We start from the raw sequence: 10,544 nt of genomic DNA, 5'->3' as shown, positions 1-10,544 counted from the left end.
ACTGATATGTCTATAAGGTCTCTCCTAAGTGAAGTATAGTATAAGAGACATTCATCAATATAAAACATCAGATTCAATAACTGGATCCAAACCAGATGAGCAGATGGCAGAGGGGTTCCCTGGTCTAGATGACAGTACAGGTTTGGTTCTGCAGGACTACAGGGATCCATCATATCTGTGATGCGCCCGCCAGCCCTGATGTTCAGTCCTCATTACAGCTGGATTCCAGAAATAAGGGGTCTAGTAATCACCATGCCAACAGCTTTATTACATCACTCTTCACAAGTAGGGGGGGGACAAAAAAAAAAAAAGTATATTACAGATTAAAAAAAAAAGAAACATTCCAAGAGAAGCCTTTGGAAACAGATGAGCTGGGATGAAAGGAAACAAGGCCCCAGATGGCTTCCTCTGCTCTAGTGGGAAGGGGTCTAGACTGGGTTAACAGTATGTGTATTAATGCTGCCCCCTATAGGAACCATTATGACACTGCAACAACCCCAACTACACCAGACAAGGCATTTCACAAACACTCTATCTGCTGGTATTGTTATAAAAAGGAATGACAGAAATTGTTTTAAGACGAAAGACGGCAACTTTATTTCACATTATCCAAGAGGGGAGACAAGAGGGTAAAAAATTAACATGCATGTCTGATAAATATGATCTACCAGAAGATAAAAAGGCCCCAAAAAAAGCATGTATGTGGGGGACAGTGAAATCTGAAGGATGGCCCTATTGAAAGTCACGGTAGTCTCCTGAGAGATGGTAAGAGTCAGTCAGTGTGATCAGAAAGGCTTTATGTATGTTTAGAGGTGGGTTTGGGTTTTGTGATATGATGGTTATGTTCAGGTGTGGATGCGTTCAGAAGGGCCTCCCCATGCCCATGCGTGGGTTAAGTGGGGGGGCTCTGTTGGGTGGTGTGATGGCTATGTCCAGGTAGTCTCCTATCTGGAAGCGCTGCGACTGTAGCGTCATGGAGTCATTTTCCCCCTTCCTGCCTGACACAGTGTTGCCGATGTCTTTCACTCTGTAACCATAGAGACCGTGGATGAGACAACAGTACTTTCATAATGACATCATCCAATCAAACAACTGAGGCCATGTTTAAATACTTTTAAAAAGGCAAACAGCCGATTTACCTAATCCACTGACCACCAAGCTCTGGATTTAAGGTAGTCAGCAATGCAAAGCAAACAGCAATGTCTGGCCGACTTCCGCAACAACTAGAGCATTCGGAAAGTATTCAGACTTCTTGACATTCTCCACATTTTGTTATGTTACAGCCTTATTCTAAAATGTATTAAGTTAATTGTTTTCCTCATCAATTTACACACAAAACCCCATAATGACAAAGCGAAAACAAGTTGTTTTTTTAAAAGATTTGCTATTTTTACTTTTTTTAAACTTTTTAAAAATACCTTATTTACATAAGTATTCAGATCATTTGCTATGAGCCTTGAAATTGAGCTCAGGTGCATCCTGTTCCTATTGATCATCCTTGAGATTCTACATTTACATTTAAGTCATTTAGCAGACGCTCTTATCCAGAGCGACTTACACAACTTGATTGGACTCCACCTGTGGTAAAATCAATTGGACATGATTTGGAAAGGCACACCTGTCTATATAAAAATGTCCCACAGTTGACAGTGTATGTCAGAGCAAAAACCAAACCAGGTCGAAAGGAATTGTCCGTAGAGCTCCGAGACAGGTTTGTGTCAATGCACAGATCTGGGGAAGGGTATCAAACATTTTTGCAGCATTGAAGATGGCCAAGAACACAGTGGCCTCCATCATTCTTAAATGAAATAAGTTTGGAACCACCAAGACTCTTCCTAGAGCTGGCAAACAGAGCAATTGGGGGAGAAGGGCCTTGGTTAGGGAGGTGACCAAGAACCCGATGGTCACCGACAGAGCTGCAGAGTTCCTCTGTGGAGATGGGAGAACCTTCCAGAAAATCAACCATCTCTGCAGCACTCAACCAATCAGGCCTTTATGGTAGAGTGGCCAGATGGAAGCCGCCACTCAGTAAAAAGCACATGGCAGTCCACTTGGAGTTTCCCAAAAGGCACCTAAAGGACTATCACACCATGAGAAATAAGATTCTCTGGTCTGATGAAACCAAGATTGAACTCTTTGGCCTGAATGCCAAGACTCACATCTGGAGGAAACATGGCAGCATCCCTACGGTTAAGTAAGGTGGCATCATGCTGTGGGGATGTTTTTCAGCAGCAGGGACTGGGAGATTTGTCAGGATTGAGGGAGAGATGAACGGAGCAAAGTACAGAGAGATCCTTGATGAAAACCTGCTCCAAAGCACACAGGACCTCAGACTGGGGCGAAGGTTCACCTTCCAAAAGGACCCTAAGCACACAGCCTAGACAATGCAGGAGTGACTGCATTGGAGTCTATGAATGTACTTGAGTGGCCCAGCCAGATTCCGGACTTGAACTTGATCGAACATCTCTGGAGAGAACTGAGAATAGCTGTGCAGTGACGCTCCCCATCCAACCTGACAGAGCTTAAGAGGATCTGCAGAGAAGAATGGGAGAAACCCCCCAAATACAGGTGTGCCAAGCTTGTAGCATCATACCCAGGAAGACTTGATGCTGTAGTCGCTGCCATAGGTGCTTCAACCTAGTACTGAGTAAAGGGTCTGAATACTTCTGTAAAGTATATATACATTTTTTTTTTTTTTTTACAAATAAAACCTGATTTTCTATATCATTATGGGATGTTGAATCCATTTTAGAATAAGTCAGTAATGCAGCAGCATGAAGTGCACCTACGCAGATATTTTTTTGCCAGTGCAACATCTTGCACTGCACTCATCTGAAAAACCTGCAGTTGATCCTGCTGCTCGTGACAACATCATGTCGCTGAGTCTCACTTTAATTAAGTCAGGTGTGTTACAGGGTTTCCATTAGCCAGCTAAGGCCAGCTTTTAGCTAGAAAAAATATATAGCCAATAAATGTTGCCAGCCAAAATGTTTTAAATCCAGTTGCAAAATATTACTTTTTAATCATTGATGTTAAAACCAGTGGATGGAAATACATTTGACTGAGATGCTTATCAGTCTGTAGGTTAATTTGAATAATTTAGTGGAATTCAAGTTGTCCTGTGTGTATTTGTTATTCATGGTGTATCTTATTTATTATCCAATACAACTATCACACATGCATACACAGCCTATTTTAAGCGGGATTTCTCCTGCAGCTCAACTTGTTACTGCTGGAGTAAAACGTGATGTATCAGCCCATTCAATGCACAACAATTTCTAAATGCAATTGCATGTTAACTGTTTTGGTACACGATTAAAGAGAGCTACCATGTTTATTTCTTAACTGGTAATTGAAGCGCGCCTCCCATTCACTGTGAAAGTGCAGGCCAACAAGCCATCAGTGTGACATCCACCACTTTACAATGTGAGCTGGAGGCAGTATGTATTTTGTTTTTTAAATACTTAATTGTTTGAAACCTGAATATTTTATTTAATATTATGAGACATGTCTTACCTTGCTTCAAAGTAGCCTATAGGCAAAATCCGACCATGGAAACAACAGCAATTATTTTATAAAGGCTTCATAGGCAGCGCGTGAGTATCAAGTTTGGGGAAGCTTACAATTTATCCTACCATTTCTCTAACCTTCTGCCTGCTACTTATATTTCCAGATACTCATTTTCATGGACCAGTTTCATTTGAATAACGTTTTTGTTTCTCAAAATCATTGTGAAGTGGTTAATCATAAAAATCTAAATTAAAATGTTATTGAATTTAAAAGTCTACTAACACGAGATCACCAGCCTCTGCCATATGGACACGTTTTCAAATCTTCCCGGTCATGTTGTCCGGCGCCACATTTTCCTAACAGAAACCCTGGTGTGTTTGTACTGGGCTGGAACAAAATCGTGCACACCCTGTGTCCAAGATTATAGAGCATAGCCTGACTTCAATCTACAAGAGCCCAGTTGCCCTGAAGGTAGACCCAATGATATGACATTGCCACGAGCAGCACCACAGATATTGAGATGTGCAAGATGCAAAACTTCGCTCTCACAGTATCTGCAGATGTGAATGGGTTCACGTCACGCTGACACAGCGTGATAGCCATGGGACCAAAACAGCAGAGAAGTTGAGACTTGCGCTTCAACGCTCTTAGTTGTTGCCAAAACTGACACCCACTACCGTTTACTTTGTGCCTCTGTCATATCGCTGACTCTACCTTTAAGCTAGGGCCGGAGAGTAGTATACTAACCTGTAGCCATTTCTTTTGGGCTCAGGATAAACGATGGCGAAACCAAAGTGTGTTCCTTTCTTCCGAGCTTCAGGGTACACCTCCTTCACTAGGCTGGTCAGCTCCTTTAGCGAGGCATCCATCCTTCAGGAGGAGGACACAACATCATGTCACAACAATAATCAAAACTATGTAGCCATGGTACCCTGTATAACACACACAACACTATCACCAGTGCTCAACTTGGGCAGAGCAGAATGTCAGTACCACATTTTTTACTCCTTGAGTTCATGCACATCTTATAGAATATTATCTCAAAGGTATTGTGGCACTCCTGCACCTAAATATAAGCACCCAAAATGAGTACCGGTGTTGTGCCGAAAATCTCCCCCTGCCAGAACCCCCCTTTGTGTTCTTCATTTCTGCGACTTGTTTGCTAGTTGAGATTTCTGCTCTTCACTAAGATCTTAGTAGCAGAAAGCATTTCTCTGCAGTTTTGCTATTTGTTTCAAGTGTATGTGGCGGTTCAAGCTTGTATGGCGCCCTGGGTGAACCCCCCTCTCAGCGCCCTGGGTGAACCCCACTCTCAGCGCCCTGGGTGAACCCCACTCTCAGCGCCCTGGGTGAACCCCACTCTCAGCGCCCTGGGTGAACCCCACTCTCAGCGCCCTGGGTGAACCCCACTCTCAGCGCCCTGGGTGAACCCCACTCTCAGCGCCCGCCCCCAGGCCCCGTTCCACCCCCAGCGGCTGCCCATGTCACCCGCACCGAAATCCGCTAATGATTTTGTATTAGTCTATAAATAAATCTCTTTGCAAAATTCGTCATCTCTCCCATGTCTTATTCAACTAGTATATTTTAAAGTGTAAGGACAATAATTCAGCCATAGTTGTTCTGAAATGTTTATTGCTTGCCAACATTTTACTCCCTCTGTTTAACATAACACACATTAATCATTTTGGTTGCCTACGTGAAGTTTGTTCTACAGAAAGTATTTGACTCTAGCCGAAATTAATGAAATTAGAAGGGAGGGTGAATTCTGGCAAAGGGAAGATTTTCAGCACAACCCTGGCGCCTATTTCAGTACAATTCGAGCACTGGCTATCACGTTTTTTAAAAATCTTTATTAGTTAAGAACAAATTCTAATTTACAATGACGGCCTAGGAACAGTGGGTTAACTGCCTTGTTCAGGGGCAAACTAGATTATTTCCTTGTCTCCTTGGGGATTCGATCTAGCAATATTTGGGTTACTGGCCCAACGCTCTAGAGTCTAGACCCTAGGTGCAGCCAACCATTTATATCTTCTTACCATGTGTAGATTTGCAGCTCACTTGAAGGGACTTGTCCTCGTGCGAATTCGTCCCCTCTGTGATGCCTGCCACCGTTGGTCGTAAATACCCGCAGCAGAAGAGGACAAGTCTATAGACACACAAACAGTTAACTGGTTAGACAGGCACGTGGCTCGTCTCCTAGAAAATGTGGTAGCAGGACAAAATATTAAATGCCCGTATAGCCACTTACAGAACTACAACCAATTAGTTGAGTTTTAAGTGTGAGTCACTTGCACAGTTCAAGCAAGTGCAGCTGCGTTTGCTAGCACAGCAGGCTCGTTAATGCTAGCTAACGTTACGTTATCGAATTGCTGTCTCACAAACCAGGCGAAGATAAAACGCTTATAGCTACCTTTTCTCGGTCGATAGGCTTTTCGGGGATTTTTCGAATCTCTTCTTGTGTGATTCTTGATTCAAGAGCCATTTTAGAGAGTAAAGAAGTTAATTAATTGACGTTGATGCTCGCACCAGAAGATTTGCAAACACTGTGCCAAATAGTTGTTTCCGCTTCCGCTTTTCCATCATGATGACGTAGGAAAGGTGCGCAAAAACTTTCTAAAACTTTAACGATTGCCGTATAAAAAACATATACGAATAGATTCCAGTTAGCTTTTTATAAACATCTAATTAAAGATAGTTCTCAAGTGAATAATTGTATTTCTAGTTTCCTCCCAACAGGTGGCGGTAGACAATGATATTATTTAACTAGGCAAGTCAGTTAAGAACAAATTATTATTTACAATGACCGCCTACCCTGGCCAAACCCTATCCCCGGACGACGCTGGGCCAAATGTGCGCCGCCCTATAGAACTTCTAATCACGGCCAGTTGTGATACAGCCTGGAATCAAACCAGAGTCTGTAGTGACGCCTCTAGCACTGAGATGCAGTGCCTTAGACCGCTGCGCCACTTGGGAACCTTAACCCCTACCCTTACCCTTACCCTAACCATAACCTGTACCTAACCATAACCTTAACCCTTAACCATTTTAAATGTCAACCTCAATGTACCCCACTCTTATGGGACAGTGGTGCATATACATATTCTAAATCTCCTCTCCTCAATAAGGTTAAAATACTGTAAGTGGATGTCTACTGAGAATATTTTGTTCACTTCCCAGTTCATGTCAAATCAAATCAATTCGAATTTTATTGGTCACATACACATGGTTAGCAGCTGTTAATGCGAGTGTAGCGAAATGCTTGTGCTTCTAGTTCCGACAATGCAGTAATATCTAACAAGTAATGTAACAAATTCACAACAACTACCTTATACACACAAATGTAAAGGGATAAATAAGAATATGTACATATAAATATATGGATGAGCGATGGCCATACAGCATAGGCAAGATAGGTAAAGGTATAGAATACAGTATATACATATGAGATGAGTAATGTAGGATATGTAGACATTATTAAAGTGACGTTATTTAAAGTGACTAGTGATATCTTTGTGAAGTCCATTTATTTAAGTGGCCAGAGATTTGAGTCTGTATGTTAGCAGCAGCCTCTATGTTAGGGATGTTTAACAGTCTGATGGCCTTGAGATTGAAGCTGTTTTTCAGTCTCTCAGTCCCAGCTTTAATGACCCTGTACTGACCTCACCTTCTGGATGATAGAAGAATGAACAGGCAGTGGCTCGGGTGGCTGTTGTCCTTGATGATCTTTTTGGCCTTCCTGTGACTTTGGGTACTGTAGGTGTCCTGGAGGGCAGGTAGTTTGCCCCCAGTGATGCGTTGTGCAGACCACACTACCCTCCGGAGAGCCTTGCGGTTGAGGGCGGTGCAGTTGCCATACCAGGCGGTGATAGGCGGTGTAAAAGCCACATTTCTTCAGCCTCCTGAGGTTCATCACGCTGTCTGTGTGGGTGGACCATTTCAGTTTGTCCATGATGTGTACGCAGAGAAACTTAAAACTTTCCACTTTCTCCACCACTGTCCCTTCGATGTGGATGGGGGGTGCTCCCTCTGCTGTTTCCTGAAGTCCACAATCATCTACTTTGTTTTGTTGACGTTGAGTGAGAGGTTGTTTTCCTGACACCACACTCTGAGGCTCCTCACTTCACCTTGTTGGTAATCAGGCCTACCACTGTAGTGCTGTCTGCAAACTTGATGATTGAGTTGGAGGTGTGCATGGCCACGCAGTCATGGGTGAACATGGAGTACAGAAGAGGACTGAGAACACACCCTTGTGGGGCCCCAGTGTTGAGGATCAGCGGGGTGGAGATGTTGTTTCCTACCTTCACCACCTGGGGGCGGCCCGTCAGAAAGTCCAGGACCCAATTGCACAGGGCGGGGTTGAGACCCAGGGCCTCAAGCTTAGAGATGATTTTGGAGGGTACCATGGTGTTAAATGCTGAGCTGTAGTCAATAAACAGCATTCTTACATAGGTATTCCTCTTGTCCAGATGGGATAGGGCAGTGTGCAGTGTGATAGCGATTGCATCATCTGTGGACCTATTGGGGCGGTAAGAAAATTGGAGTGGGTCTAGGGTATCAGGTAGGGTGAAGGTGATGATCCTTGACTAGTCTCTCAAAGCACTTCATGATGACAGAAGTGAGTGAAGCGGGGCGATAGTCATTTAGTTACCTTCGCTTTCTTGGAAACAGGAACAATGGTGGCCATCTTGAAGCATGTGGGGACAACAGACTGAGATACGGATTGATTGACTATGTCCATAAACACACCAGCCAGCTGGTCTGCGCATGTTCTGAGGACACCACTAGGGATGCCGTCTGGGCCGGCAGCCTTGCGAGAGTTAACACGTTTAAATGTTTTACTCACGTTGGCCACGGTGAAGGAGAGCCCACAGGCTTTGGTAGTGGCCCGTGTCAGTGGCACTCTATTGTCCTCAAAGCGAGCAAAGAAGTTGTTTAATTTGTCTGGGAGCAAGACACCGATGTTTGCAACGGGGGCTGGTTTTCTTTCTGTAATCCGTGATTGACTGTAGACCCTACCACATACGTCTCGTGTTTGAGCCGTTGAATTGTTACTCTACTTTGTCTCTATACTGATGCTTTGCTTGTTTGATTGCCATGAGGATGGAATGGCTGCACTGTTTGCATTTGGTCATGTTTCCAGTCACCTTGCCATGATTAAAAGCGTTGGTTCGCGCTTTCAAATTTGCGCGAATGCTGCCATCAATCCACAGTTTCTGGTTAGGGAAGGTTTTAATAGTCACAGTGGGTACGACATCTCCAATGCACTTGCTAATAAACTCGCTCACTGAGTCAGCGTATACATCAATGTTATTGTCTGAGGCTATCCGGAACATATCCCAGTCCATGTGATCGAAGCAATCTTGAAGCGTGGAATCCGATTGATCAGACCAGCATTGCATAGACCTGAGCACGGGCGTTTCCTGTTTTAGTTTTTGGCTATAGGTTAGGAGCAACAAAATGGAGTCATAGTCAGATTTGCTGAAGGCAGGGTGGAGGAGGGCTTTGTATGCATCACGAAAGTTAGAGTAGCAATGATCCAGAATGCTACCAGCTCGTGTTGCGCATTCAATATGCTGATAGAATTTAGGAAGTCTTGTTCTGAGGTTAGCTTTGTTAAAATCCCCAGCTACAATAAATGCAGCCTCAGGATGTATGGTATCCAGTTTACATAGAGTCCAGTGAAGTTCTTTCAGGGCCGACGAGGTATCTGCTTGGGGGGGATATACACTGCTGTGACTATAATCTAAGAGAATTCTCTTGGAAGATAGTGCGGTCGGCATTTATTGTAAGGAATTCTAGGTCAGGTGAACAAAAGGACTTGAGTTCCTGTATGTTGTTGTGATTACACCATGAGTCGTTAATCATAAGGCATATACACCCCTCCCTTCTTCTTACCAGAGAGATGTTTGTTTCTGTCGGCCCGATGCATGAAGAAACCGGGTGGCTGTACCGACTCTGACGACATATCCAGAGTGAGCCATGTTTCCGTGAAACAGAGAATGTTACCATCTCTGATGCCTCTCTGGAAGGCAACTCGTGCCCTAATTTCGTTCACCTTGTTATCTAGAGAATGGACATTGGCGAGTAATATGCTCGGAAGCGGTGGATGGTGTGCTCGCCTTCTGAGACCAGTAGGCCGCTCAGTCTGCCTCTCCTGTGGCAACCGCGTTGTTTTGCGTCGGCCTCTGGGATAAGATCCCATCCCATGTCCAGGGTGGAGGTCCGAACAATGGATTCACTTTGGGAAAGACGTATTCCTGGTCGTATTCCTGGTCGTATTCCTGGTCGTATTCCTGGTCGTAATGTTGGTAAATTTACATCGCTTTATATCCAATAGTTCTTCCTGGTTGTAGGTAATAACACTTGAGATTTTCTGGGCTAACAATGTAAGAAATAATACAGAAAAAAGCAACCATCTGTGTCGAGGAAAGAAGCCACTATTGAAACCCCACATTTGTCATCATCATTTGTGTTAATTAAGAAATAATCATTTTCCAGCAATTGAGGTGTAGCTCAAATCTGACATAATGATTTAATTGATTTGTCTGCTGGAGTGTGGACAGTGCATGTCAAAAAACAGTAGTCTATAAAGCATACCAGAGAGACTGGGCAATGTAGTGCGTGTCTAGGCTATCTATCAATGCAGATCGTTGTGTGAATTTCTATGCACGGGTGTGTGTTTGTAGTTGTGCGCGTGTCTACGTATGCCTCTGCTTATCTCCACATACTGTACGGACTTAGTGAGTGTGTAAATGTACTAGATATACATGATGGGTTTGCAGTTGGGTCTGCATTGCAAGCCCCATTGTCTGAGCCTCTGGCCTGGACATCTGTGTGCGTGCACTCGTGCAAGTGTGTGCATGTGCATGCTTGTGTGTGCGGCATGCCAGCAGGAGTGGGACCGTCCAGTCGTAGATCACCTCTGACCCCTGTTCTCAGATCAGCCCAAACCTCCCTCATCAGGAGTTACACAATACAGCTGTATATCAAATGTGTTTTGCCTTGAAATGAATTGAGTCAACCCAACTCCATTA

The 10,544-nt window shown here is 43.9% G+C and overlaps 1 protein-coding gene across 1 annotated transcript; it reads right to left on the bottom strand.

Moving 5' to 3' along the window:
• Positions 1-247: 247 nt before the first annotated feature.
• Positions 248-6,091, bottom strand: LOC118363899 (histone deacetylase complex subunit SAP18-like). Its single transcript, XM_035745195.2, has 4 exons — positions 5,921-6,091; positions 5,547-5,656; positions 4,258-4,380; positions 248-1,027 (listed from the first exon to the last, which is right to left on the bottom strand). Exons 1-4 carry the CDS (start codon positions 5,990-5,992, stop codon positions 862-864), a joined length of 471 nt encoding a protein of 156 aa, XP_035601088.1. The 5' UTR covers positions 5,993-6,091; the 3' UTR covers positions 248-861.
• Positions 6,092-10,544: the final 4,453 nt, after the last annotated feature.

Source organism: Oncorhynchus keta, unplaced genomic scaffold (assembly GCF_023373465.1).
Source record: "Oncorhynchus keta strain PuntledgeMale-10-30-2019 unplaced genomic scaffold, Oket_V2 Un_contig_1863_pilon_pilon, whole genome shotgun sequence".
NCBI lineage: Eukaryota > Metazoa > Chordata > Actinopteri > Salmoniformes > Salmonidae > Oncorhynchus > Oncorhynchus keta.
The sequence above is the reverse complement of the archived record's forward strand: the minus strand, read 5'-3'. Positions and strand labels throughout refer to the sequence as shown.

What these genes read in the sequence shown, in the direction of transcription:
- LOC118363899 (XM_035745195.2), bottom strand. Translation starts at nt 5,992, where the DNA reads ATGGCTCTTGAATCAAGAATCACACAAGAAGAGATTCGAAAAATCCCC. An exon ending in GAGCTGCAAATCTACACATG is followed by an intron (nt 4,381 to 5,546) that starts GTAAGAAGATAT and finishes CTCCTCCTGAAG; the next exon opens with GATGGATGCCTCGCTAAAGG. An exon ending in CCCAAAAGAAATGGCTACAG is followed by an intron (nt 1,028 to 4,257) that starts GTTAGTATACTA and finishes CTATGGTTACAG; the next exon opens with AGTGAAAGACATCGGCAACA.